The sequence below is a fragment of the Salvia hispanica genome, chromosome 6, assembly GCF_023119035.1.
Source record: "Salvia hispanica cultivar TCC Black 2014 chromosome 6, UniMelb_Shisp_WGS_1.0, whole genome shotgun sequence".
NCBI classification, from domain to species: Eukaryota; Viridiplantae; Streptophyta; class Magnoliopsida; order Lamiales; family Lamiaceae; genus Salvia; species Salvia hispanica.
Genome location: NC_062970.1, coordinates 2867886 through 2894822, shown reverse-complemented (window position 1 = coordinate 2894822; position 26937 = coordinate 2867886). Strand labels below are relative to the sequence as shown.

At 34.0% G+C, this 26937-nt stretch overlaps 4 protein-coding genes and 1 long non-coding RNA gene across 6 annotated transcripts; all 5 read left to right on the top strand.

Annotated features, from left to right (window-relative positions):
* Positions 1-7912: 7912 nt before the first annotated feature.
* LOC125192993 (axial regulator YABBY 5-like) lies at positions 7913-11010 on the top strand. Of its 2 annotated transcripts, none has more exons than XM_048090684.1 (7): positions 7913-8103; positions 8442-8576; positions 9337-9457; positions 9548-9596; positions 9725-9800; positions 10019-10087; positions 10771-11010. In XM_048090684.1, the coding sequence occupies exons 1-7, from the start codon at positions 8044-8046 to the stop codon at positions 10816-10818; spliced, it is 558 nt and encodes a 185-aa protein (XP_047946641.1). In that variant the 5' UTR covers positions 7913-8043; the 3' UTR covers positions 10819-11010. The 2 variants fall into 2 exon arrangements, with proteins under 2 accessions (XP_047946641.1, XP_047946643.1); XM_048090686.1 differs by having other exon boundaries at positions 7915-8103; positions 10759-11010.
* A 3691-nt stretch (positions 11011-14701) lies between these two features.
* On the top strand, positions 14702-20305 carry LOC125195702 (phospholipase D alpha 1-like). The gene is made up of 5 exons (XM_048093874.1): positions 14702-14823; positions 16211-18113; positions 18191-18417; positions 18524-19381; positions 19530-20305. The coding sequence occupies exons 1-4, from the start codon at positions 14728-14730 to the stop codon at positions 18728-18730; spliced, it is 2433 nt and encodes an 810-aa protein (XP_047949831.1). The 5' UTR covers positions 14702-14727; the 3' UTR covers positions 18731-19381; positions 19530-20305.
* A 943-nt stretch (positions 20306-21248) lies between these two features.
* LOC125193632 lies at positions 21249-22160 on the top strand. Its single transcript, XM_048091466.1, has 5 exons — positions 21249-21282; positions 21377-21457; positions 21610-21766; positions 21842-21924; positions 21997-22160. Exons 1-5 carry the CDS (start codon positions 21249-21251, stop codon positions 22158-22160), a joined length of 519 nt encoding a protein of 172 aa, XP_047947423.1.
* Positions 22161-23232: 1072 nt separating this feature from the next.
* Positions 23233-24734, top strand: LOC125195703 (acyl-protein thioesterase 1-like). Its single transcript, XM_048093875.1, has 7 exons — positions 23233-23246; positions 23334-23403; positions 23489-23590; positions 23787-23937; positions 24021-24103; positions 24455-24548; positions 24647-24734. Exons 4-7 carry the CDS (start codon positions 23813-23815, stop codon positions 24726-24728), a joined length of 384 nt encoding a protein of 127 aa, XP_047949832.1. The 5' UTR covers positions 23233-23246; positions 23334-23403; positions 23489-23590; positions 23787-23812; the 3' UTR covers positions 24729-24734.
* Positions 24735-25496: 762 nt separating this feature from the next.
* Positions 25497-26057, top strand: LOC125195704. Its single transcript, XR_007171773.1, has 3 exons — positions 25497-25597; positions 25875-25911; positions 25978-26057. It is a non-coding gene; the product is annotated as an uncharacterized LOC125195704 (long non-coding RNA).
* The last annotated feature ends 880 nt before the right edge of the window (positions 26058-26937 follow it).

The following is a 26937-nucleotide window of genomic DNA, read 5'->3' as shown; positions in this document are numbered from 1 at the left end:
AAATTGATCCGGATATAATTTTGTTTATTTAATTATGTAAAATTTTATAATTTTATTTTTCAACATTTAATTGTATTGTATTGTTTTACTTAATATTAATAGTAATTTAAATTAAATTGCATATCAATTCAATAACAATATGAAATCATGGAATGAAAAATAACTAGAAAAATAAAAAATGACAAAAATGAATATATTTTGTGAAGTGCTTAGTGCTCTAGAGTTATACATATAGAAGCATATGGATGTCAACTGAGCCAGTCTAGCAGATTTCGGTGCATTCCTACTCGGGTTGCGGGCCCATAAATGATAAAGTAAAAGAAAATGTATAAAAGATTTTCATAAATGGATAATGACTATTTTTATGGGACGGACAAAAATAGAAATTCAGTCTATTTCTGTGAGACGAAATGATTATAGTTTTTCAGCCCTAACCCTTTAATTTTAGCGGGCTTATCAAGTCAGTCCATCGAGTTCAGGTTGAACCAACATTCCTAATAAGCACATGGCGTAAGAATGTGTAAAAATAGTCGCTCAATCTATGAATAAATGGTTGTAAAAATGTGTAAAATAGTAGTGGAATGAATCTATGAATAATGGTTATAAAAATAGTCGTGGAATCTATTACCATAAGGCTAGCTATACTTATGTTACTCAAATTATTCTTTTTAGAATATTTAAGCAATTAACAACTTTATTGTTTAGTGAAAGCATTGAATTTGTTATTTATAAATGTAGATACATGCAAGTGTAACAAAATTTGGTTGCAACTCTCTACACATCTAGCCCTATAATTTTTCTTATGAAAATGTAAGTAAGTAAATTTTGTTATTTACAAAAATTAACAAACTTAACGTTAACATGCATCATATATAGACTTCAAAATAACTCATCACAAGATGTAACGATATTATCCCAAAAACACTACATAAATATATATAACAGAGAATATTGAGGATTTCTCATGGAGTACATGTTTTTATTTAAGGGACAAACTTAGTTGGGTACGCATTTTGCAAACCGTGGAATCAATGATCAAAACATTATTTATTAAGATGATTTATCAAATTCTAAAGCACAAAAAAGGTAGCAAAAATTGTATATGGTGCACATCCAATAACATTGCAATAGCACTTATGCCACCAAAAAAAAGTCAGTTGTTTTGCTGCTGAATCATATTCTTTGGTGAATTAAAATCGCATTTTCTTTAAGCAAAGTGATAAATAATATTCTTCACTACTTGCTTGCTGCACATGTGTATATTATATGCATTTTTTCTCTCATTATTATTTTAGTTCTATTAGTTACGGTGGAAAGCTGATTTTTTTAATAAGCCAAAGTATTCCTAAATATAAAAAATAAAGATCTAAATATTATTACTAATTGGTAAAATATTAGAAGGTGTATAGTATATTCAAACTTATCAATTGTTTTTCTTAAAATTTATCGCGAATTAACTATTGATTTCGACCAATTATTAGTCAAACCATGAAAAACTATATGTCTTCGCATATGTTCTTTAATTTATTATCTGAATATTAAAATAGGAACATTAGCTTAGAATTTTTCGGTATCATTTCAAAATTTAGTTTTTGTTAATTTCATACTCCATCTGTTCCATTAGAGTTGACACATTTCTTTTTTGTACTCGTCTAAAAAAAATTATTATGAATAATTAAAATGGAGAAAAAGTGAAAAAAAAATGCGTAATATATGCTAGTTACGCTAATGAAACAGAGGAAGTACTCCCTCTGTCCAGCATTAGGAGTCCCGATTGAGTTGAGTGTGGGTTTTAAGAAATGTTTGAGTATGTAATAATTGGAGTGTGTGATAATGGAATGTGGGACCCATTTGCATTATTATTTGTTTTATTCTTTGGATGTGTTTTTACTCATGCTTTTTAGTGTTTTATTTTATAATACTTTTATTTCACTTTTTATGAAAATGTCTAACCGGAACTCCTAATGCCGGTCGAATGAAAATGGTCAACCGGGACTCCTAATACCGGACGGAGGGAGTACATTTTATTTAATCCACATCAAATTTGCGGTGATTCCACTCCACGTTCAAGTACCCAAAAAGTTATTCGGAGATGGAATTGCATAGTTTTCCATAGTCAAGGTATTAATCGATTAACATTGACAGTTTATAGTATAAATGTGACATAGTTTGGATCGATTATATTTGATCGTAAGTATTTTCTAAATTTGTGTTGGAAGTATTGACCCTAAATATATCCAATCGAAAAAAAAAATAGTCTATGAAGTACTCCCTTCGTCTCCGATTAAGAGTCACACTTTTCCATTTCGGTCCGTTCTCAATTAAGAGTCACACTTCATTTTTACCATAAATAGTAAGTAGGTTCCACATTCCACTAACTCAATTAACTCACATTTTATTATAAAACCAATATAAAAATGAGTCTCACATTCCACTAACTTTTTCAACCAACTTTTCTTTACATTTCTTAAAACCCGTGTCTGATCAAAGTGTGACTCCTAGTGGAGGACGGAGGGAGTACTATCTTTTTTACTTGATGGATAGTACTATCAAGAACTATACTATCGGGACACCAATTAGTACTTATGATGTATTCTTTGTATTAAATAAAATAGATTCAGTGCACCAAACAAAATGATTACCTCCTATTTTGTACTATTGAAGTTTAGAATTTAGAGATCAAATCCTATGGTCAAATTGATCGTATTAACTTTTCTTATGATATTAAGATGCCCTAACCATCATAAGAGTGAGTAATTTATAAGGAGACAAATTATAAAGAGAAATTAAACAAAACAACGACGAAATTAATGATCTAGCCTGGTAAAATTAGCAAAAGCTAGAAGGCACTCACGACAAATACAAAAGACTATAGCTTCATAAACAAACACATATTAATACATCTAAACAAAAGGAACATGTCACAAAATCAAAGAATTGATCAAGAGAAGCGTAATTAAATTCAAAACTTTTTCCTAAGTTGGGATCTGAATTACCTAAATGTGTGAGTGCATTTATATTTCTTTTGTTGAAAAGTTTCAACTATAAAAGAAGGCCATTTAAATATTCATTTTCAAAATTACAGCCGAAATCAAAATGCTTCTTTCTATTCTATACCTGTGTGGGGTAAACTTATTGTAATTGTAAATGCTTGAGCCAAAATTGTGTGGTACGATTTTGATTAATTATAATTTTAATTTGAGCTAATTACTAGTATAGTATAGTATAGTAGTATAGTATAGTATAGTATAGTAGTATCTGCAAGTAGGAATAGGATAATCTGTGCACAATGGGCTATAGGCTATAGTCATAGGTGTCTTAGCAACATGTGCTTTTGTATATAAAAGAAGGGACATCTTCAATTAATTATTCCTCATTTCATTGACACTTGGATGTTTTTGAAAGTTGCGTGTATAAAATCTTCGTATGCCGACGAAGACTATCTTTCAACAATTAATACGTTTATTGCAGTATTAATCTTGATATATAATTAAATATCCATGAATGAATTATACTCTATATTACCTTCAATCTTGAAAAATGGTACTAGGATAAATTGTTAGCAAAAAAATAAGACATACTACTTCATTTGTAAGAGAAATATATTATGAATAAATAGAGATTAATTTTGGTGAACGGGCCATTATAAACAAGATTATACTCCTATTTCATGGATATAAGTAATTACTTAATATATACTCCCCCAGGTACCAAGTTAGATTATTTACAAAATAGATTCCCCGGGTCTTTTCTATGGATATCAGCAGTTTGAGAGTAAAATTTGAAAACTACTACTCCAGGTGATTATTTAGTTAATCATGTTCTTTTTCTAAAAATATCTCAAACCTTTTATATAACTGTCGATTCAATTTTTTCCCACAAAATAATATTTCAATTCAAAGGTAATTTCATTACTATTTTAACGACATCTTAATTAAGTACATATGTTCTATTTATATTTAGAAATTTCATAATTTTAATCGAGATATTGAAACATACAAACTTTTGTAACGATACGAATTTTAATGCATAATTGGTAAAGTAAGAGAGCGATAGAAAAAAAAATACTTGAAACATTATTAGCGGAAAGTGTCTCATTAAAGAGAAATTTTTTCTCCTAAAATATAAAATTTCTAATTTTGGATAGACCAAATAGAAATAATTTTCAATTTATAAATCAGTCAAATATCATGATATCTATTATAATAAGTATATAAGTATTATACACGTATAATATCATGTTCTTTCACACAGTATCGGAATATGTTATACTCCCTCCGTCCCTAATAATTTGACATCATTTGATCCGGCACGGATTTTAAGAAATATAATAGAAAGTGGGTTAAAAAAGTTAGTGGCATGTGAGTCCTACTTTTATATTCTCCCTCCGTCATATAACAAATGTCACACTTTCCTTTTTAGTTTGTCCCGCAAAAAATTATATTTTTAGAAAAGTTCCCTCTCACATCAATTATAAAATTATATTTTTACTCATCACTTAACAAACAAAATAACATCTTCTAAAATCTCGTGTCATCCTCCAAGTGTGACATCCACTATGGGACGGAGGGAGTACTACTTTTTAAAATAAAATGTGAATAATGAATTAGTGGAATGTGGGGTCTTCTTTCAAAAATGGTAGAATGTAAAAGATCAACGAATATTTAGGGACGGATGAAAAGGGAAATAAGTGACAAATTTTCAGGGACAGAGGGAGTAATGGTTTTCTATGGCAGCATATTGATATATTTTTAGTACTTAGAGCATCCACAGTGGGAGCGCCCTAAAGCCCGCCCTATGCATCGGGCGCGCCTTAGGGCGCCTCTGCAACACCCGCCCTATGTCATTTCCTTATTCCGCACCCTATGCATCGTCCGCGGATTATGCACACATTTTTGCATAGTCCGGCCTATCCTCCGCCCCATTATAGGGGGTAAGGACGATAGTCCGGACTATACACACATTTTTATTTTTAAATTTTAAATTTTTTTGTATTTTCTTCTATATATATCACCAATTTTCTTACTTCATTTCGCACCTTTCACTCCACTCTCTTCTCCATCTCAATTTCTCTCTAAATTCAATAGTGAAGTCCAACGATTTTCATATTTGCAAGCATAAAATATAAAAATAAAAAATAAATACTGACAATAGGATATGCCTTTAATTTGTGGTGTTTTAATATTTTTATTCTTGCTAATTGATATATTTACAAACATAAAAAATAAAAATACAAATATAAAATAGGAGTTAAAATTATAGGGCGGGCTATAGGGCGTCCCACTGCATGTGAATGGGTTGGAAGATAAAATGCTGATATGACGAAGGATAGGGTGCCCCATTATGTTATTCAAAATGCTCGAGCCTTAGATGAAACAAAAAATTTATAAGACGAGAGGAGTAATCCATAAGCATAATATATTTTCTAGTTAAGAATATTATAATAAATAAATTAATACTCCTATTAGCTAATAACTGATTCAATTATACCTATAACCTTCTGCTCATTCTTATGAATTTAGAAAAAAGTAGCAGTAATATTTTATAAGTATATTATACGATTAAATAGTACTAGTACTTCTTTTTGGCACATTATGAGAGAGAATAAAATAAAGAGATAAATAGTAAATGAAGTAAGAGAGTGAGATGAATATCGAATAAAGTAAGAGAATGCAGATGTGTTGCTTTTTGCAAAATAAGATAAAATAGAAAAGAGGAAATGATGCAGCTATAGTGGGACTACCGAAAAAAAAGTATCATCTACAATAAAATGAAAGGAGTACTACTTTTTTATTAATAATAATTATAATACTAATAATACTATTACTAATAATAATATATGATCACGAAAGTAACTCGACAAAACACAAAAATGTTGGCAATTAAAAAAATAAATACCTTACCATCGCTATAAATTAAGAAAGAATTGAATAATCGACTGTGGACTAAAATTTTAAGTGAGTAGTCCCGACCCAAAAAATATACTCTTGGCCTAATTTAATAAAGTATTAGGTCAACTTGATATGAAAATAAGTCCACCTTTTAGAAAAATTAAGAAAAGATGCTGATAAATGAAATAAACAAATAGTTTGTACAAACATTTTATACTCCCTCCGTCTCACTCAAGATTTCCACATAATCACAAATCTCGTACCAAATATTAAGAGAACCAACTCAAATAAACACCAAACACTCCAAATTGAACGAGCAAACAATAAAGTATTCCTAAGGAAGAGTGACACATACACTTAATTGAAATTATGAAAATTGAGATGATAACACCACAAAAAAAAAAAAAGAAATGAAAAATCAAATGTTTTAAGCTTCCAATTGAATCTCGGATGAAATTCGAAATTATTTTTGTTGGTGTTGTGACTTTTAAGTTGATGATTGGCAATCCCACTTAGAATTAGAATTAAACACATTTTTTTAGACATTCTAATATTGTTAGTTAGGAGAACAATCATGTTCCATGTATATGGTGGATGGGGTTGAGTTTGATATGTCCCACATTGTACCATAATTTATTGCTTCAGACATCGAAAACGACTTGAGATTACCACGTCTGTGTCGTCCAATAACAAGCTTTGTCTAGATGACGTGGATTTTCTATATCTAACAATAATTCACTACTTGAATATATTTATTACTCCATTCCATTATATGATGTATAGTCACTGTTTCACTGTATTATCTTTGATAACAACAAATAAACTTCTTCAAACCGACATAAATTGGTAAAGCAAAATTTAGTGTAGTTCAAAGTCCAATCATATATGTCCTCATGCAAAAATGCCAGTTGCCACCATCTGCTAATTAGGAAATTACTTAAAGACCAGCATGATTCATTTTATTGGACTTAGGAAATGTATGGTTAAAATATATGAATTGCATTATTGGGATAATAATGTACTATATTTGTAATTATGTATTTTTCATAAAAATTAAGTACCTCCCTCCAATTAAGGAGTACAAAGTGGGTATAACGACGAAATGCAATTCAACTGATAAGACGCTTTCTCAGTTAATAGATTAGAGGTTCTAGTCATTTGAGATGCGGATATATATATATAAGTCAAAGTCAAAATACTTAAACCCACTATAATGTCACTCAACACATACACTTCACAAATTAACACGAAATCAAAATAGGCCACTAGGATCAAACACAATAAATCAACTACATAATATATTTTCCAATCAACCAAAAATAGTCATGGAGCAGTACTTTTTTATTTTGATTTATCTATCAAAAACAAGTCTTTATGATTTCCTAATAAAGTGACTTATATTCTATTAATAACAATTTCAACCATTTTTTTCCTATCTTTTTCTTACTTTACTAAGTTAATTCGCATTAAACCTCATGTGGTCAACTATCGCGACCATTTTTCATAGACAATATACGTACATGAATGTAGTCCCGTCTAGTGAATATTGAAAAAATAAATTGTGAAATTATGCAAATTATTGTGCAAATTAAAATATCCATCATCAAATCACTTACTTAAACAATGGAAATTCAAACTCATAATCTTTTTTTAAAAAAATCAATCAATCCCTACATTAAGATTTTCACTACAATAAATTGTAGAGTGAAAAAAAACCGCCCCCCTCGTCCGCCGATAGCAGATCAGATAGAGATAACGAAAGAGACCCATTTTCCAAATTAAAAAAATACTGAAAATAAATTAAATTTGATAATACTGCCAAAACTACTTTCATCTCATCGAAACCCTAACCCTCAATCCTCAACCCCCTATGTATCAGTCTCAACGACGTCGTTTCACCCCACCTTTTTCCATTATTACTCTCTCCAATCTCACCTCACGCAGGTGGCGGTGCCTCTCTAGAAATCATAAATTTCTCAGATTCTACTATATTTTTATTTTATTTAATTCACACATAAATTTGTGTATGTGTGTATATATAATCACTTGTGCTTGCTCATTCACCTCAAAATTTCAAAGCAAAGCTACAAGAGAAAATTAGAGAAGAGAGAGAAAGATTTGAATTTCCCATTTTTGTTGAATTCATCTCAAAATGGATGTGTCCGAGCAATTGCGTTACATCCCTTGCAACTTCTGCAACATCGTTCTTGCGGTACAGTTCATTTTTTTTTCCATCATTAAAATCAAAAGAAAAAGGGTGGATTTATTTATGAATAAAGCTGATTCCTGAGCTTCAGTGATCAGATTTTATTTGGTGGTATTATAACATATGCTCCAGGCGTTTCCTTGTTTGTTTGTGGCGATGATCATCCTCATCTGTCCACTTCACCAATTCTCTCTCTTTTTCCTTCTTTCAATTCAAAGTCACAAAAGAAAAGATTTCACTATACTGTCAAAATTAAGCTTTTTTTTATTAAAGGCACAAAATTGGACCATTTTTTTTGAAAAAGTGGAGAATTTTAGGGTTTTCAAACAGTGTGAATTGTGCAGGTGAGTGTTCCATGCAGCAGCTTGCTTGATGTGGTGACCGTTCGGTGCGGACACTGCAGCAGCCTGTGGACTGTCAACATGGCTGCGGCGGCGTTCCCACCGATGCAGCCGCCCTCTTCCTGCCACCATTTTCAGGTTTTTATTCTTTAATTATTTAATTTCTAGCTTCTGAAATCTAGGGTTTCTGGATCTTGTTTATTTATTTCTTCATTTTTTTTAATTTTTTTTTTTAATTTTTGAAGATGATTACTTTTGGTTTTTAAATGATTAGGTGATTTGATGGATAGGAGATAGGGGTTTTATTTTAAAAAAAATAATTATATTAGGGGGAAAGTTTCTCTCTCTGAAATAAATTGTTATAGGAGTAGTATTTAATAGATGTAGATGTAGATACTGGATTTTGATCAGGAATTGTCCAGTGCAGTGGAAACACATGATTTTTTTCCTAGATTCCGGCTAGATCTTGCAACTGTCAATTCTAGCAGCCATTTTCTTAACTGAATCAGTCATTTCATTATTCTTGTTTTATCCTTTTCATTTTTTATTCATCTTCTGAGTAAACATCTTTTCAGCCTATCCTTTTGGTCTAAATGTGTGTGTGTGTTTGATTTTTAAATTATTTTTTCAACATTTGTTAACTTACTACTTCAAATATAAACTATAATTATGTACTACTACTTAATTATTTGTTTTATATTGCAGGCATCTAACAGCACAGATTCAAATTGCTACTTAAAACACTAATCAAACTTTTATGATTTATGAAAACTAATTTTTTTTGTGTGTATTTTGTAATTATCCCTTTCTTGATTATAAATGTGTTAATTTCAGCATATGTTAATATCACAAATTGAAATTTATAAGCTATAATTATGTAATGTGTTTTTTATTTCAGGCATCTAACACCACAACTACTCCAGCTGAGTACAAGGTTGATCTAGGCTCATCTTCTAAGTGGAACTACAAAATCCAGCCTTCAATTTCGAAGAAGCCTGAGCCCAGAATCGTGAATCGACGTATATTACTTCTTGATTCAATCAATTCTTATTTAATTTTTGCAGTTTCGAGTTCGATTTTCATGATCATGATCATGCTCTTGTGTGCAGCTCCGGAGAAGAGGCAGCGAGTTCCATCAGCTTATAACCAATTCATCAAGTAATGAAATTATCAAAATTTATATATTAGTTCAATTTGTTACTCATTTTCTTAGTCATATCTCATTATTATTAATAGATTGCAACAATTGATTGCTAATTACTCACACCATAAATGTACATAATCAGAGAGGAGATTCAAAGGATCAAGGCCAATAATCCAGACATTAGTCACAGGGAAGCTTTCAGTACTGCTGCAAAAAATGTAAGTTAGTTAGACCAAAATATCTACATTTAATACTATTTCATGTAGTAAGTAATATAGTAGTTTATAGTACAATTATTGCAACGAACGTGAATTGATGAAATAAAATACGAGATTGGATATGTTCGAAAAGGGAAATAACAATTGGACCACATTGAGAGGATTTAATTTGGTTTTGTGTACTGAGTTTGTGGAGTTATTATTTATAAATGGTGCAGTGGGCACACTTTCCTCATATTCATTTTGGGCTGATGTTGGAGACAAATAGCCAACCTAAACTCAATGAGGTAATGTCGATCTACCTTTCCATTTTCTCGAATTATACTTTTGTGAAAATCTAGCTTCATTTCTTCAATATATGAACACACACCTCAGCCATCCACAAAATGACAACCATTCGATATTATCTTTCCCTTATAGGAAAAATTGATCGTGCACCTTTTATGCCAAACTTTCTACATGCTTTTCATGACCAATTATTAAGCACATATTTATAGTTCTCTAACTTAGATATTTTTTTTTCTGAAATTCAAATTGCTTTTCCTGTATGTTAGACTATTTAATCTAGGCAATGACAGATCCAGTTGGGAATAAAAATATTGACAAATGTATCCAAAAAGTATATTTTTTAAGACCATATGTATTTAACTATATATTGTCAAAATTAATTGAAAAGTCCATTTTTACATAGGTCATTTATTTAAAATTTTATTTTGTCATTTGAGCTTTTTATTGAAATAAAAAAAAAAAAAAAAGTCAGTAGCTTATTGACTTCCATGGTTGTCTCAATATTTTTCTGTCTGCTCGAACTTCGAGGCTCTAAGTTGTTAATTCTTTGTGTCGTATTTTGAATCAAAAATTCAGAATCCGCCACTATATCTGGGGACATATACATATTCCTCTGTGTAAGATATGTGTGTGTGTGTGTGTGCATATTTAATTAATTTGTGTTGTGTAGTTTTAATTACAGGGGTCGGAAAAGCATCAATTCAGAAGGACAGCTATACGAAACAAGTGAAATTGATGTACATCAGATCTATGGGAATCCCTAATATATGGAGATATTTCAAGTTAAAGTTTATTTCATTTAAAAAGTGATATTATATCACGTATGTTTTTTAATGTTTTTGCGTGAAATGTAACTCTGGTAATTCCGTATAGACCATATGTAATACTCCATGATATTACTCCATGTGTTTATTTTTGTCAATTTGTACTTCCGATCAATATATAATTAAATTGGCTTTTGATTCTTCTCTTCCTGCTGTGTTTCCGCAATTCAGATTTAACTATACTTGTATATTTTTGGGAACAAATTAATGTGCTCAATATGAGTGTAGTTGAGTATGGCTTTTCGTTTCTGATAATTTGTAAGTTTATTCATTCAAAAGTTAGATATGATGGATTATTGACCTCGGCCGCACTATCAAGATTGCATATAAGTAATAGGAGAAGTATTTTTTTTTTTTGTTAAAATATGGAATCGAGATTTTGGGAATAGATTAAATCAAAGTTTGTAGCTTAGAATTGGGTTTTGTATTTTAAAATTACATCAAGTAGTAACATCTAGTGGACTAATTCCTATTCAAAATACGGTATGTAAATCAATTACAATCGTTGGATTTATCTCTTGAGATTTTCCACTTCTGAATAATAAGACTAGTGTGTCGGTTGGATTGTTATTGTGTCGATCTTATAACGATCCAACACAGTAGTATTTAATTAAGACAAATCTGAATATGATATGTTAAAAAAAAAAAACCATCAACTCGAATACAAACCATACTTGACATTTCAAATCCGAACACGACACGATCTTATTCAGGTTAATACAACAGATCAGCATAGTGATAATTAACTCGATAACAACACAAACCCGGCATAACAATCACATGATAACGACAAAAACCGATTAAGAAATGTTGCAAATGAGATGTGACAAGACGAATACCTAGTAGTGGAGGTTGTAACAATGAAGGAAATGAATGGAATGCAGGCAGCATATGAAAAGTGAGAAAACGATTACATAATGTGAATATAACAAAATAATACAAAAAATAATGAATTAAAATCAGGTATAAGTGAGTTATCTGAATCCAATTCAAACCCAATTTAAAATTACCATGTTGTTATCAGGTCAATTAGATAAAGATACGATCACAATAAGACTTGACACAACGACGCTAAAACATTAATTCTGTGTGTATTTGTGGTCGATGCAACTCTTTTGTAATTTACTTAATTCTTTCATGTAATTGTATTGTTTTAACCACGTACAGAGTAAATTTGTAACCAATTTTGAGATGTCCTCTCATGGAACACAAATTTATTTTGTTAATATCAACAAATATATAAAATAAAAACACAAAAGCAAAGCTATATAAAAAGAGAAAGTTTGAGCATAATTTGGCCACCGCCGCACTCTCCTTCCTCAAATCCACCGCCACTGCCCACTGCTTCCATCTGCAGAGATTCTTTATCAGGCAGCCAACCTTTAATTTCACTTCTTTTTGTGGCAAATTTATAACAACTGCGCAAATTTAAAGCATTTCTAATCATATTTATTTTGGTTTTATTTTTTATACTTGATATAAGATTTTAAGCTTAAAATAAAATTATATTTATGAATACATATTTGTCCAAGGGATTCGAGGAAATCGCAAAAAAATATTGCTAGATATAAATGAAGCTTGAGATTGTAGCACTGTAAATGACATTGTGAATTACAAATTGACGAGCAAGTATGTATGTTTATAGGTGGCCACTAAAAAAATTTCATGATATGGAGTTGGTAGATGATTTTTAGTTAATATTCTAAAAGCTGTATTTAGCCGCCATATTAATAAGAAATATGATAACTATAGGAAAGAAATCAACATCATTTCAATTCACCAAAATCTAAGGTGAATAATGCATATATTATTACCAGATGAATAAAACAAATGGGTTCGAATTTTGCTAGGAGCGCAAAATTCATTTTTATTTGTTCATCTCCTGTTCATAAAATTATCCAATTTTCATCTAAGGAGATGCATTCGCCAATTCTCAAGTGTATATAGCATTCTTATTTGATATTTTTTTCTCTATGGACAACTTGCAAACTTTTATATAATTCCAGCCTAAAAATCTAGTCCATCCGTCTCGGATAAGACGACACATGTCTTCGTCATCACAAGATTTAGGAATTGTTCGTTAATATATTAATTAGAGAAAAAAAAGGAGTTTATAAGTATTAAATGGAGAGTAAAAAAATCAATATTTTAATTAGAGAACTAAGAAAAATGATCAATATATTAATTAATTTGAGAAGATGATTTTTATTATTTCTAAGGATGGTGGGAGCAATAAGTTTGGATATGACGTGGCATATATAATTAATAATTGCGGCAAAAAGGTGGAAAATAAATTAGCTTTCTCGAAAAAAATGTATTTACTTTATTTCTTGTATTCTTATAGGAAGGAAATTAACTCGTTGTCCTTTTTCTCTTGCATCTATATTTGCCAAGAATATGCTTAGGCGGCTTTTAGTTCTACGCCTGAAAACTTTTGAGAGATGAATTACTGAATTATGCCTTTTTTTTACGTTATATATTTGTTAATTTTTTATTGGCTGATTATTTTATTTATAGGTTGATGAAATTAGATGCACAATAAAGCAACTCGCCTAAATTGCCCTCTTTGATGAACTAGTACGGTACAGATAAAAAAATTGAATTTCTTTTTAAACAACATTTTTTTTTATCAAAAGAAAGTAGCATTGAAAAATGTTATAGTACTAAATGTGAATACTACTCTTGATCACAACTCTAGTGTCTATGATAATATTATCTGTTTTGTTTTACATATTTATTTTGATCTTAATACCTGCAAAATCACTGGCTAATTAATTTATGTAAATCATAAAAAATAAAAGCTTAATTTATTGATTTTCTCTCTATAATTTTAAATATATAAATAAAATAACGTTAAACATCAATAACACAAGAGCGGTACTCAGAGCTGGTGCTTTGGTTTCTTGCATAATGTCCAACCCCAATAGAATTCTTAGGTAGCTGAAATTTTGCAGAAATATTAAAGAGAGTATTCAAAACAAAACAAAATAAAACAAAACTGAATTCAAAATATAAAACATAAACAAAACAATTACTAATATTGAATTCAAACTTTTTCCGGTGGGGGGGTGTGACATGTGAAACAATTTGCAGCCTCCCCAGTCATGATTTGTCAACCAAAAACAGCTCAATTTGCTAAATTTAATTGGACCAGTTTAGAAATACTCCCTCCGTCTCATAAGAATATGCACTATTTCCTTTTTAGTTCGTCACACAAGAATATGCATTTTTGAATTTTGTAAAGTTTTTTCTCTTTAGTGAGGTGGAGCTTATTCTCTACTAATAATACTTTAATTTTTTTTCTCTCTACCTCTCTTACTTTACCAATCTTACATTAAAACTCGTGCAAAACCCAAAGTTGATATTCTTTGGGAATGGATGGAGTACTATATTTTATGGAGTAATCAACAGAAACCCAAATTCGATCACCACAAATCATACAACATGTGCAAATTATACTTGAAAAATCAAATGTGACATACAACAATCCAAAAATCAGTACAAAATAATCCATACTTAAATAATCAAAATTAAATGTAATTATATTCAAACTCCAAAATACTCACCTTATTGAATATTTACTACACGCAAATTTCAACTTACGTAAACCTACTCCACAATTTGAAAACAATAATGGATGTCATGGCTGCTAACATAGGTATTTAATTAATTAATTTCTCTTAGATAGTACGTAATCGTTTGTGTCATTTCCTCGCTACACATTAAGTCAAGTCAATACAAAAAAGAGAAGAAGGAGTAGATGAAATATATGTGCATGCGTCGTAACTTTAGAGAGAGAAAATTAGAGAGAGAGAATGGAGGAACAAGTTTTGCTCCATGGAGATCTTCATGCAACTATCTATGAGATCGACAATCTTCATCTTGGATTTCTTTCCAACCTTTATCATAAGGTATTTTATTTATATCTCCATTTTTATGTCACGCCCAACTAATTTTTTATATATATGTACAACACTAGTTATTTCACTATTTGTGTGTGTGAGTTACCCAAGTGGTAGAGAGGCTAATGTCTGAAGCTAAAAGTCTCAAGTTCGGATCCTCTATGGCGTGATCTTTAAATTTAAATTCATTTATCCATAAAAAAAACACCAGTTATGTTTATCTTATAGATAGAATTGATTTTGAAGTTTAAACTCGTTGATTAAATTCATATTTTCATATATCATAAGTACTACTTTCATGGAGTGGTTTAAACGATAATGCATGTTTAAAATAAAAATGAAGGATCATTTTCACTTTTTTAAGCATTCGATTATAAAAATCTATGCAATGCATCTTCTTACTAGACAAGTTCAACATCAGTATTTGAAATTGAATTTCATTCATTGGTGTCGATTTTCGTTTACTTTTAGTGTTTCGAGTGTAATTAATTTGATAGTGAAATAATTAAATAAACTTTGCATCCCTATAGAAATTCTAATTTCTAATTGGGACAAGGATATCATTATTGACTGATAGTGAATGTTGGTGGAGTTTGTTATAATCTGTTACCTAATCCATGCATCGAGTTGGTGATTGGGTCATTTACATTTTACACCACTCAAAAGCCAAAAAAACTTTTATTAATAGAATATAAACACATACTATATATTCTATTTCACATGCATTTTTATTCTGGGAATTAAAATAATGAGAGTTTGAAAAAATGTAAACGTATATATGTGAATTGTGCTAAAAAATTATTCAGCTTGCTTATTTTCAGCCCACAATTCATCTCTGACGTTCATAAAAAAGATTTATTAGCGTAAATTCAGGTGTATTGTAATAGGATCCATCTTTACTGGATAATAAGTAAAATAAAAGGGTTAATAATAAAATCTTTTTACATATTTATGGCCCCGTGAATAATAATGTATGCCTGTAAAATCCGTTTTTCTACGAATATTATATAGTAGTCATTAATTTAATGCTATGATTAATAAAATAATTAATTAACATCATGAATTATATGTAATTCATTTATAAAAAAATGTCTTTATCCTTAGAAAAATGGTCGTTTCCACTGCTCCACACCCAACATCCATGCATGCATGGGTCATGTCAAATTCGAGTTATAGTTCCACTTTCAAATTTCAAAATTTTAAAACTTGAAACCCCAACACGTTTTTATAAGTTATCAATGCTTAATAAATTTATAGATTATGACACTTAAAAAAAAGTACTACTATTCAAATAGTTCATAATTCAATTAAATATTTTGAATATTTAAAATCATATTAATTCCACGAAATAATTTATAAATCAAATTTATACTTTCCCGCGATTAATCAATCATAGGTAGAAGAAGCCGGACATTTCAACAAGCACGCTTCGCGCCTCTACGCCACCATCGACTTAGAGAAAACTCGAGTCGGCCGCACACGACTACTACACGAACACGACTCGAACCCTCAGTGGAACGAATCCTTCCACATCTACTGCGCCCACTCCGCCTCCAAACTCGTCTTCAACATCAAGCTCGACAATCCAATCGGCACCAAACTCGTCGGAACAGCCGAGCTCCCCGTCGCCGACCTCATCCCCGGCGATCGAGTCGAGACGTGGCTCGACATCCTCAACCGCCGCCGCCAGCCGATCCACGGCGGCTCCAGGCTCCGCGTCCGCCTCCACTTCTACGACGTCGCGCGCGAGCGCTGCTGGTCGCGCGGCCTCAAGAGCCGCAACTTCCCCGGCGTTCCGTACACCTTCTTCCCGCAGAGGAAGGGATGCAGAGTCACTCTGTACCAGGACGCGCACGTCGCCGACGGATTCCTCCCTCAGATCCGCCTCGCCGGCGGGAGAATTTACAATCCGCGGCGGTGCTGGGAGGATGTTTTCCGTACGATCTCCGCCGCGAAGCATTTGATCTACATCTGCGGCTGGTCGGTGTACACGAAGATCAAATTGGTGAGGGATCCGGCCGGATCTGAGATAGATCTGGCTAGATCTGAGATAGATCTCGGCGAATTGCTGATTAAGAAGGCGAATCAAGGAGTTAGGGTTTTGATGCTGGTTTGGGATGAGAGGACTTCTGTGAAGCTGTTGAAGAACGATGGATTGCTTGCGACTCACGATGAAGATACCGGCAGTTATTTTCGTAACACAGGTGTGAATTGCGTGCTCTGCCCGCGCAATCCCGATGACGGCCGGAGTTTCGCGCAGGGGGTGGAAATCGGCACTATGTTCTCGCACCACCAGAAATTGCTTGTGGCGGACGCCGCGATGCCTAACGGAGGCGATCGGATTAGGAGGCTGGTGAGCTTCGTCGGCGGAATTGATCTCTGCGACGGAAGATACGATAATCAAAATCACTCTCTGTTCCGAACTCTGAACACGGTCCACGCCGACGACTTCCACCAGGCCAACTGCCGCGGCGCCGACATCCGGAGGGGAGGGCCGAGGGAGCCATGGCACGACATCCACTGCAAGGTGGAGGGCGCCGCCGCGTGGGATGTGCTCTACAATTTCGAGCAGAGGTGGCGGAAGCAGGGCGGGAGAGATCTGCTCCTCCAGCTGCAGGAGCTCCGCGGCGCCTTGGCGCCGCCGTCTCCGGTGATGCTCCCCGAAGATCACGACACGTGGAACGTGCAGATCTTCAGATCTATCGACGGAGGCGCGGCGTTCGGTTTCCCGGAGCTGCCGGAGGAGGCTGCGAGATCCGGTCTGATCAGCGGCAAGGACAGCATCATCGATCGGAGCATTCAGGACGCCTACATCCACGCGATCCGCCGCGCGAACAATTTCATCTACATCGAGAATCAGTACTTCCTCGGCAGCTCATTCTCGTGGCTGGAGACCGATGAGGTCAAAATCGAGGAGGTCGGGGCTCTGCATCTGATTCCCAAGGAGCTGTCGTTGAAGATCGCGTGCAAAATCGCGGAAGGGCAGCCTTTCAAAGTGTACGTGGTGGTGCCGATGTGGCCGGAGGGGTTTCCAGAGAGCGCGGCGGTGCAGACGATCCTGAGCTGGCAGAAACGGACGATGGAGATGATGTACACTGACGTGGCGGAGGCACTGAAAGCGAAAGGCGTAACCGCCGCAGATCTGAGAGACTACTTGACATTCTTCTGCCTCGGAAACAGAGAGACGAAGAGAGATGGAGAATACGAGCCGCCATTGAAACCGGAGCGCGATACGGACTACAGCAGAGCTCAGCAGTCGCGACGCGGCATGATCTATGTCCACTCGAAGATGATGATCGGTAATTGATGCTACATTTCCTAATTCTTCCTTCGAACGATGGTTGATTCGGTGTTTTGTTTTTTTGTTTGGTGGCAGTTGATGATGAATACATAATAGTTGGATCGGCCAACATTAACCAGAGATCGATGGATGGCGCGAGGGACTCAGAGATCGCGATGGGGGCGTATCAGCCGTATCATCTATCATGCAAGAAGGCAGCGAGGGGCGTTATCTATGGCTTTCGAATGGCACTGTGGTACGAGCACCTTGGCCTGTTGGACGACGCGTTTTGTCATCCCGAGAGATTGGAGTGTATACGGAAGGTGATGACAAGTGAATTAGCTCTTAAGACTTATACAATGATTTCAGCTCTCTTTATTTACGCTAATGTAATATTGTGAGATATTTATTTGTTTCGTTTGCTAATAGGTGAATCGTCTATCGGAGAAGAATTGGGATCTTTACACGGCGGAAACTATGGAAGGGGATTTGCCGGGACATCTACTCCCCTATCCCCTTCTGGTCGAGTCTAGTGGTAGAGTGAGTGAGCTGCCGGGAAATGAGAATTTCCCGGATACGACAGCGCCCGTTGTAGGCAATGTTGCTCAGTTCTATCCATCAATCCTGACTACTTGATGTTTCTAGTTTCTTCAAATAAATAACTATGCCAACACATGTGTTAATCCAAATTATATGCATTTGTATATGTTATTTCTGCTCAAGTGAGAAGTTGCATTGTAACGATGAATGTAAATATGAATGAAAACACAACACGTTTATTAATGCGTATCGAAAACGAGAATTAATTTGAGATTTCATTTGGTATTACTCCCTCCGTCCTATATTATTTTACTAGTAGTTTGTGTTCATAGTTTTGTATATGTTCAAAATTAAATTTGTGATTATTAGAATTTGATCAAATTTGAGGGTCCTATATTATTTTACTAGTAGTTTGTGTTCGTAGTTTTGTATATGTTCAAAATTAAATTTGTGATTATTAGAATTTGATCAAATTTGAGGGTACAATTAATCATTTTTTTATTGTATGTGGTCCAATTTTTCTTTAAATCTTAGTACTAGTATTTGTTAAATTATACTATAATCGATTATTAATTAACGAGTATTATTATTTTATTAGCGTAATTTTAGGATTAGTTGTTTTACCTTTCCATTTCCCTATTTATATGTCGTTCGCTTCACAAATTCTTCACAGTTCATCCACCACTAGGTCAAGGCCGCCGCCACCTCCACCACCTCCACGACCGCCGCCATTTATACGGCGCCGAGGTAATTCTGTAACTAGCTTGTTATCACTCAATCAGTTTAACTATTTCTATTATTTTGTGTTATGCTTTCTCTTTTCCAACACAAATCCATTTAATTTATTTTTCCAAATTAGATACTCCTTTTGAGCATATGCCAAATTCGATTTCAGATCTTTGCCTGTGATGCTGTTACTCTGTTTCGGTAGATGCTGATGCTGACTATATAGCCCTTCATATGTTTGACGAAATGCTTCAGAGGGTTTTTATTGGTTGGAAAGATCCTTGTTGCTGCAAATCTGACGTGGAAATTGTTGGCCGTGGAACTGTGTGAGTCTAATGAATATAATGGGTTGATTAATGGGTTATGCAAAGCTGTGTCTAGTGTATACGCGCAGCTGCAAACCCAATGTTTATATTTACGATACATTCATCGTCAACGAATGAATGTTGGAAGATGAGAATTGGATAGCTCATCCGGATGCCTACGGACAATGCGAACCAACAAGCATGAACAGCCTCCACCCAATGTTGTGACATATAATTCAATAATTGAAGGGTTAGGTATCTTTTAATTGATATGTTAAAGATGGTGTTTGATACGGGTGTTTCCCCAACGTCCTCAACAACGATACCAGTGAGTTCCATAGCCAGACCAGAACAGAGCGTGGCAGAGGGGGCACAACGGAAGAAGGGACGTAAGGCTCATACGCAAGTGGAGCCGAGAAGAGATGGGCGACCGAGACGGCAGCAGAAGAAATTTCCTAAGATATATAAATAGGGATTCTGTGTGTTGAGAGAATCAATCAATATATCAGAAATTTCCTAATTTTCTTGTGTCTCGTTAGCAGCAGAAGCAAGAAGAAATTTCCTAAGATATATAAATAGGGATACTTTGTGTCTCGTTAGTTTAGTATTTTGTTATTTAAATGAATATTTATATTTTGGACTTCTTTATTTATTTTTTGAGTCGAGCGTGATTATAAGCTCCGTATCGGGTTTTCTTGTTGGTTCTTTCCCGGTATGATCGAGTCGAACCAAACCTAGGGTCCTTAGATATATAAATAGGGATTCTGTGTGTTGAGAGAATCAATCAATATATCATAAATTTCCTAATTTTCTTGCGTTACTTTTCTGCCAAGTTTTCTTCACCACGGCCAAACCCTTGTTGGCGTGGGAATCTCGGTTGCTCGACAGAGATTTATCTCTGCGAACGGACCTCTCTCCGGCGAATCTCTCGCCTCTGCTATCGTTACGGTTTAAATCGTAACAGTGTTCTATTTGATATGAGAAAGAATGATAGATAGATGTATGCATTGGGCTGTATTTGTGCATCTTGGATTCACACTTGGTGTCACGTTTTAAGCTGCCGATTGAACTTCTTTGAAAGTGTAAAGATGGTGTTCTATTTGATATGACGAAGAAACTTGTAATAGTTTTCATTTTTATTGTGTTATACTACTTGATGATTTAATGTTCATCAAGTTTTGTCTAATTCTTGAAACAAATTTTTGATTTATGCTTCAGTTTTTATGCATTTGATTTTGAGGATCTGAGTCCGCTCTATGTTTGTGTAGGGGAAAAAGAAGTAAAATTGCATGCAAATTTTTTTTTTTAAAAAAGCAAAAATGACTCCCAAATAAATTGAGCTTTGTTTTTTAATTTAGTACTCCATAAATTATAAATTAATTACATTGATACAGTAATTTTTAAAATATTGGAAAAAAAAAAAAATCATAAACCAACAAACAGAGGTAACAAGAATCATGTAGACAAGTATTGCTGAGTTGTGTTTTTATAAAAGAATATAATTAATTATAGGCATAGCAGTAGTAGTAGTACTCCTCTTCTTTGCATTTTTTTTGCTGCTGTGTTCATTTATCGGAAGGAACATGAGCTCCATTGCCCCCTCGGCTGCAGCTTCTGGTTAGTCTTGGTTCATTCCTACCAATCATCGATGTAAAAGGGAACAGAGGAACTAAAAAGAATGAATAAACAATTTTTTGATTGCTTACCTTAGTCTATGGAAATTTACATGAATCTGGTGCAGCATCTGGGAAAACTTTTGAGTTTGGACGAACGCATGTGGTGAAGTCTAAAGGTAAACACGAAGCAACCATTGTGTGGCTCCATGGCCTTGGGGACAATGGCCATAGGTAATCACTGTCTGCTTCCTTCTCTCACTTGACAAATACATTTGACATGTTTGTGATAAATGATATTCCTCTTTGGTTCGATCGGTGTCTCTTGCAGCTCGTGCAACTCTCATTGGAGGCTTCAGCATGGGTGCAGCAGCATCGCTGTACTGTGCTACTTGTTGTTTTGCTCGAGGGAAATTCGAGAATGACAACGAGTTCTCCCCAAATATAAGTGCTGTTGTTGGATTAAGCGGCCTGCTTCCCAGCGCAAAGTTTGTTCCAAACAATACTCTCTTGATTGTCAAATGGCCAATTAATGTTATAATAAAATGATGCCACTTTTCCAGGACTCTGAGTCACAAATTAGAAGGTGTAGCCGAGGCTTTTGAGCGCGCTGCATCCTTGCCTATTCTGCTTTGCCATGGCCAAGGTAATGATAATAATAGCTTTTCAAGAGAGGGATGAACACTGCTGAATTCACACAATGTCTATGTTATTGTAGTGTTTGACAATTTCTCTGCACAATTACTAGTACATGTTTTGATGATAGTGGGAAATAACATTGCAGGGGATGATGAAGTTGCTCATGAATTTGGTGAGAGGTGTCATCAGAAGTTAACTTCCGTTGGATTTCGAGATGTCACGTTTAAATCCTATACGACGTAAGCTATGTTCTCCGGTTACCTAGCCTTGTTTCCCCTTGGTTCAAATTAATGATGGTTAAAAAATGTACTTATCATCCTTCTTTTTCTCTGTTTATTCCAATTTGCAAGGTTTTACGAAATGTATGTAATGTTTTTTGCAGTAATTAAGCTGCTGTATTCATTCACATCATTTGAGAGGAACACTGAGTTTCAGCTGCCATTCAACTGCTTCTGGTTAGTCTTGTTCGCCCCTTTTGGACCGCTCAAAAGGGCCGATTTGGCCTAATCGGCCCTTGGAGTCGAGCCGGAAAAACATTGTGTAAAATTATGTTTATGTTCAAAGGTCATCTCTTTACTTTAATTTCTTTTAAATTGAATATATTGTATTTATCGTAAAATACTTAATTTCTTGATGCATATCTTATTTCCGTTTACCAAAATGGACTCTTAAAAGGTTTTATTTGATCTAAACAATTTACTACTTCAGTTATATTGCTTTTGTTTTATTATCTTAATTAGAATTAAACTTTATTCATATTAGTATATATTTTTTTAATATAAAAAGATTAATATAAACATATTTGTGTGACATAAAATCTCTTTGCGTATTTAAATCATAGCATAATAAAAGAGAATTCTAAGTTTGGTATTGGGTGAATATAGGATGCATATATGCTGTTCTTCATGAAAATATATTACACCAGGGGTCTTTCTCATCACCAAATTTGACAATTATATTTTGTTCTCATTTCTCTCTTTTACCATGTGATTTAAAATAACAATAATCTTAGACTTCTTCAAAGGACAATCTTTTATAATTTCAAAAACATTCGTTTACACTTTACATAGATTTTATGTAGTTCAAAATTTATACTCCATATATAATGCTAGATGATAGAAATATATATAGTTCAAATTCTCCAAAAAGTAGTAATTTGATTAACATTGCGTTTTTTGGCTTTTAAGTGTGTAAAATTAAAATTATAAAAATAAAAATAAATTAATTAAATAATAAAGTATATTATTCTCTTCCCAAATTAATAAAATGAAGAAATAAATTTATTATTTTAAACATCGGTATAAGCATCAAATTATTGCCCTTCCAAATGTAAGGATGAATTAACATATACTAGTATTCAGTTGTAATGATTTATTTTAGTCCATCTAATAAATTATAGTAGTAATTAATTCACAGATAAAGTGGATCTGCCCAACTGCACCTGAACAACCAGTTGCTTTCTATGGAGGCTCTACATCAACAGCTTGTGAGTTTGAGTTAGTCATGTAACTAACTCATCATTATTAATTCCTCAAATTGAAATGCTGAATGATTTATTAGTATATGGTTAGGGTTTGATGTGAATGAGCTTGATGATGGCTATGATGATGTGGATGGTTTGGAAGCTTCGGCTTCGTATGTTGCAAGCTTATTGGCTAATGAACCGGCTCATAGTAAGTTTTTTTGGATTCATGTGATCGTAGGCTGATTCACTTCCTTTCAATTATGTGTCACTTTGTAACAGAAATTATAAAAAATTCTAAAAAAGTAATGAAGTGACGGTTTTGCCCCTTAAACGATTGCGTTATTCCGGTTGCAGCCTCTTGGATACTAATGTCAACTCACTTGGTTCGAATTTTATTTTGACAGTAAAACTCGGGATCGGAGGGTTCAGTATGGGTGCGGCCCAGTCGCTATATTGTGCTACATGTTTTGTAAGAGGGAAATTTGAGAATGGCGAAAACTTCTCCCAAAATATAAGTGCTGTTTTTGGACTAAGCGGTTGGCTTCCATTGGCAGAGTTTGTTCCAACACAATTAACATTTCCAAATTTATGTTTCTTTTCATTATCACAAAATGATTTCTTACCATTTACTTTTCCAGCACTCTGAGTTACAAAATAGATGGTGTGGCTGATGCATCTGCGCGTGCTGCATCCTTGCCTATTCTGCTTTCGCATGGCAAAGGTAAGATTAATGATAGCTTTTCTTTGATATTACTACTTGTTTTGCAAAATATGGATGTCAATCGGGTCGACTCATTGGGTTAAGACCATGTATATAGACTGTCCAAGTCCAACTATATTTTAGATGGATGAGAGTTAGTAGTATTATAAACGAAAATCATTATTGAAGTACTGAATTGGTTTTAAGCTGCATTAACATCTCTAGCCGTATTAACGTGGAATGAGGTAAAAGAATGTTGAACCACTTCAAAGGATCGAACATGAGTCTGATTAAGTTGGAATGAAACATTTCTATCAATTTCTCTACACATTTACATGTCTGATGATATGATACTGGCAAATAACAATGCAGAAGATGATATGGTTGATTATAAATTTGGTGTCAAGTCTTATAAGACGTTCACTTCAACTGGATTTCGAGATGTCACGTTTAAATCCTATGCCATGTAAGCCATCTTCTGCAGTTAGCATTTGTTCTCATAACTAATTACTTCAAATGATTGTTACAAATTTACAATTTACAAAAAGTATCATAATCATACAGGCTTGGCCACACTACTATTCCAGAGGAAATGGATGACCTCTTTGCTTGGCTATCTTTTAAATTGGGACTAGATGGTAAATGATGAAGGTCATATAAAATTAAATAACCATACTCTATTATATTTTCATAGGTAAACTTAGTCAACACCCTTGTATAATTCACAAAATATGTGTCGGTTAAAGTTTACTTAGTGACGAGCATAGACATCATGTATAAGTTTAATGTATGTGAATGCAAATGATCGGCAGAAAACCACCAAACAAGAATCGATCAAATAGTACAATAAAGCACACAAGGAGCTATATGGTTCGGTCGTAAAAGCCTGCATCCACGGAGAAGGCGAACTACTTTATTCACTAATGTTCCAAGAAATTACAGAGATGGATCGAAGCACCTCACATACTCAAATTACTCGTATCTCTCAAGAACTCTCTCAGTTGAATCTTGAAGAAGACGATGATCTCGCATAAAAAGTGTGTGATGTTGTCACAAACTAACTGTGAGAATTTATAATTATGTAATTTTGGGCTAGTGGTGGATTTTTTGGAAACCGCTATTTCAAATCTATTTTTTTTTTAAATTTATATTTTTTATTACGATCTCGATAGCACAAAATGATCAAGTTTCAAGGCACATGCTGAATGATATTAAAAAAATCTCGAAAATTTTTTGATATTATAATTTAGAATTTATAATTATATAACCTTGGGCTAGTGGTGGATTTTCTGGGAAAACCCCTTTTTTTAAAATCCCTCGTTTAATGAATGTATATTAAATTAAATATTTGTATATTTTATTACGATCTTTACATTAATGACTACTTAAACTATCCCATCATTATGCAGCTGGTGTGAGGAGTCATGAGTTTGGACCAACCTATGTGGTGAGCCCTGAAGGTGAACACCAAGCAACCATAGTGTGGCTCCATGGCATTGCAAGCGATGGGTATAGGTAATCAATCTCTCAACTCACAAATACATTTTGTTTTAGGATTGTTATATAACTCATTTTCACCTAATCTCATGACTAACCATCTCACCTCACCCCCTCCTACTAATTTGTCCATCTCCCTCTCCTCATTATTCTCCTCTCCACCCTACTCTACAACCATGCATAAGACTAATTTAATCCTAGCCAAGGTCTATTTTAGTGTATCTTACACTGCATCTCAAGACAATTTTGTTTCATGAACCGAACAGCCATTAATGTACATATCTTTAATTTGCAGCTGGTGTACTCTCTTTGAAACCATTGCCCTTCCAAATGTAAGGATGAATTAACATATACTAGTATTCAGTTGTAATGATTTATTTTAGTCCATGGAGTATCAGATAAAGTGGATCTGCCCAACTGCTCCTAAAAGACCAGTAACTGTGATTGGAGGCTCTACAACAACAGCTTGTAAGTTAGAGTTAGTGTAAGTGATCATTAACTTCCTAAAATCTAAATTCGTTTTGTGTTTGTTGAGAAAAAAATTTAAAAATTTAGAAATGAGAGGCAAAGGGAGAGAGAAGGGACAGTCAGCAGAGATGAATTGGGGACGTGAATTGGAAGGGGGAGATGAATTGGGGCGGTGGACGGTGGATGGTGATGATGGGGGCGGAGCAGCGAGAGGAAGGGACGGAGGGCGGAGCGCCGCTGCTCCCACAGCGGCGACGGCGGCGCGAAGAGGCAGAGAGTGGGAGAGATAGAGGAGGGAGAAAGAGAGAGAAAGAAGAGGGAGAAAGGAGGGAAAGAAAGAGAAGAAGGGGAAGAGCAGATGGTGCGCCGGAGCGATGGCCGGCGGTGGTGGCGCTGGAGTGAGGAAGGAGAACTTTTTTTTTTTTTTTTTAAATTAGGGTTAGGGTAAATGAAGTGGAAGAAGGGTGAGTGATTGGAATGGGAATAATAAACACACTCAACATCCAAATCATCATCCATGTCAGCATAAATGCCAACATCATCACACTCCTTAGTCGGAATACTCGACTCGGGAAATCGTGCCATAAGAGTAAAGTTCATAATTTTTTATGCAACATTTAAAGTTCATAGGAAAAATCAAACTTTTGTGAAAGTTTATGATTTTAGAGGAAATTTACCCTATGATTAAGGTCTTCTTTTCCTAGTCAAGAATAATCAGCTCATGCTATTGATACATACATCTACAAAACTTTGTTTTATCTTAAAATCACAACTTAATTTGAAAGATACTTCTAGCCCATGTTCTTAAATGAACATTATAAACCATATTGTCAAAGATAATAATGATAAAAGTCTCTCTATCTCTCTTTCTCACACACACACTTAGTTGA

Excerpts from the sequence above, each read along its gene's own strand:
- LOC125193632 (XM_048091466.1), top strand. The coding sequence starts at position 21,249 with ATGAGCTCCATTGCCCCCTCGGCTGCAGCTTCTG. Across the intron at positions 21,767-21,841 it reads GGCCTGCTTCCCAGCGCAAA|GACTCTGAGTCACAAATTAG; the intron begins GTTTGTTCCAAA and ends CCACTTTTCCAG. Across the intron at positions 21,925-21,996 it reads TCTGCTTTGCCATGGCCAAG|TGTTTGACAATTTCTCTGCA; the intron begins GTAATGATAATA and ends ATGTTATTGTAG.
- LOC125192993 (XM_048090684.1), top strand. The coding sequence starts at position 8,044 with ATGGATGTGTCCGAGCAATTGCGTTACATCCCTTGCAACTTCTGCAAC. Across the intron at positions 8,577-9,336 it reads CTTCCTGCCACCATTTTCAG|GCATCTAACACCACAACTAC; the intron begins GTTTTTATTCTT and ends TTTTTATTTCAG. Across the intron at positions 9,801-10,018 it reads TCAGTACTGCTGCAAAAAAT|TGGGCACACTTTCCTCATAT; the intron begins GTAAGTTAGTTA and ends TAAATGGTGCAG.
- LOC125195702 (XM_048093874.1), top strand. The coding sequence starts at position 14,728 with ATGGAGGAACAAGTTTTGCTCCATGGAGATCTTCATGCAACTATCTAT. Across the intron at positions 14,824-16,210 it reads TTTCCAACCTTTATCATAAG|GTAGAAGAAGCCGGACATTT; the intron begins GTATTTTATTTA and ends AATCAATCATAG. Across the intron at positions 18,418-18,523 it reads GATTGGAGTGTATACGGAAG|GTGAATCGTCTATCGGAGAA; the intron begins GTGATGACAAGT and ends GTTTGCTAATAG.
- LOC125195703 (XM_048093875.1), top strand. The coding sequence starts at position 23,813 with ATGGGTGCGGCCCAGTCGCTATATTGTGCTACATGTTTTGTAAGAGGG. Across the intron at positions 23,938-24,020 it reads GGTTGGCTTCCATTGGCAGA|CACTCTGAGTTACAAAATAG; the intron begins GTTTGTTCCAAC and ends TTACTTTTCCAG. Across the intron at positions 24,549-24,646 it reads ACGTTTAAATCCTATGCCAT|GCTTGGCCACACTACTATTC; the intron begins GTAAGCCATCTT and ends ATAATCATACAG.